The sequence below is a fragment of the Numida meleagris genome, chromosome 6, assembly GCF_002078875.1.
Source record: "Numida meleagris isolate 19003 breed g44 Domestic line chromosome 6, NumMel1.0, whole genome shotgun sequence".
In the NCBI taxonomy this organism is placed as follows: domain Eukaryota; kingdom Metazoa; phylum Chordata; class Aves; order Galliformes; family Numididae; genus Numida; species Numida meleagris.
Genome location: NC_034414.1, coordinates 1802787 through 1804148, shown reverse-complemented (window position 1 = coordinate 1804148; position 1362 = coordinate 1802787). Strand labels below are relative to the sequence as shown.

Here is a 1362-nt window from a genome sequence, read left to right as displayed (position 1 = left end):
CCAATCCCGCCCCCATCCCCTCACGGCCCCGCCCGCACTCACCACCTCACGCAGCGGTTCCGCGTGGCCGCCCCCAGTTGCGCGCACTCCCGGTAACAGAACCCCCCGGCGCTGTCCCCGTAACGCCCGGCGGGGGCGGGGGCCGTGCCCGGCGGGCTGAAGGACACCTCACGGAGCCGCCGCGGCGGGGCGCGAGGAGCCGGGCCCAGCTCTATATAGCTGCGCTCCGCCAGCCCCGCCGCCATCTTGTCGGCACCTTCCCGCCCGCGCGGGGCAGCACGGGAAATGGCGGGCGGGGAGGAGGCGGCGCCCCCTGCCGGGCGGGCGGAGCGAGGGGGCGTTGTGGGCGGGGAGAGGCGGGAGTGGGCGTGGCCACGGGGTGAGGCCACGCCTCCCCTCTGGGCTCGCCCGCTGCTTCCTGCGGGCACGGCCGGGACGGGGCGGCGGCGGCGGAGCGTTGGGAGTGAGTGAGTGAGTGAGTGCGGGCGGGGGAGGGCTCTGTGGGGCGGCAGCCGTAGGGCGCTGTGGGGTCGGGGTGCGTGGGGCTGCGGGTGGCTGGATCTGGGGCTCCCTGTGGGGCTGCGTGACCGGTGGAGCTGGAGCTGAGGGTCTCCGTAGGGTGGGAGCCGGTGTTTTCTATGGGGTTGCGGCCTGTGGGTCCCGGGGTTCCCTGTGCCGTGGGCCCCTGTGGGGCTGGGGTCTGTGGGTCCCGGGGTTCCCAACACTGTGGGTGCCTATGGGTCTGGGGACAGAGGGTTCCTATGGGGTTAGGGTCCCGTGGGGTAGGAGCAAGGGATCCCTACGGCGTCTGGGGACTGTGGGTCCCAATGGGGCTGAGGGCTGCGGGTCCCGGCGTTCCCAGAGCCGTGGGTCCCCGTGGGGCCGGGGACCGTGGGTCCCTGCGGGGTGGGAGGCCACGGGTCCTGGGGGTCACCGTGGGGCGGGAAGCGGCGGGTCCCGGCTCTGCGGGTGCCCGGCGCCGTGGGGCAGGATCCTGGAGGGAGCGGGTGGGTTCGGGCCGGCCCGTCGGGACCCCAGCCCCACGGCGCGGCCCCAGCGCTGCTCCGCGGCCGCGGGGCCGCCGGAATCCTGGCAAAAAAAAAGCAGGGAAATGGTGAAGAGCCTGCCCTTATATGGCTCCGGCCGCCCTGCCCCGCGACGGGCTGCGGGCCTGGGAACGCCGAGCGGCCGTGCCCCGTTTTCCCACGCGGGATTTCCCCGCTGCCTCAGTTTCCCCATCCGTGAGGCGCTGGGGGGGGGGTAGGGGGGTGGGCGTGGAACCGGGCCCTGGGGGCACCCGGCTCGGTGAGAGGGCTGAGGTCGGGGCTAAATCCCCCGACGGAGGCTTTGGCAGCGCCGGGA

At 74.7% G+C, this 1362-nt stretch overlaps 2 protein-coding genes across 6 annotated transcripts in view; one reads left to right on the top strand and one right to left on the bottom strand.

The window, feature by feature from the left end:
• Window positions 1-293, bottom strand: part of NUP160 (nucleoporin 160) — a 19967-nt gene extending 19674 nt beyond the window's left edge. The window contains exon 1 of one of the 2 annotated variants that reach the window (XM_021402626.1): window positions 43-293. In XM_021402626.1, coding sequence (XP_021258301.1) covers window positions 43-245 — 203 coding nt within the window. In that variant the 5' untranslated portion in view covers window positions 246-293. The remainder of the gene's footprint in view (window positions 1-42) is intronic. The other variant, XM_021402627.1, reaches the window with a different exon arrangement.
• PLEKHG3 (pleckstrin homology and RhoGEF domain containing G3) overlaps window positions 344-1362 on the top strand; it is a 7994-nt gene continuing 6975 nt past the window's right edge. The window contains exon 1 of one of the 4 annotated variants that reach the window (XM_021402630.1): window positions 344-475. The gene's annotated coding sequence lies outside the window, so the exon portion shown is untranslated. The remainder of the gene's footprint in view (window positions 476-1362) is intronic. The other 3 variants (XM_021402629.1, XM_021402632.1, XM_021402631.1) reach the window with 3 other exon arrangements.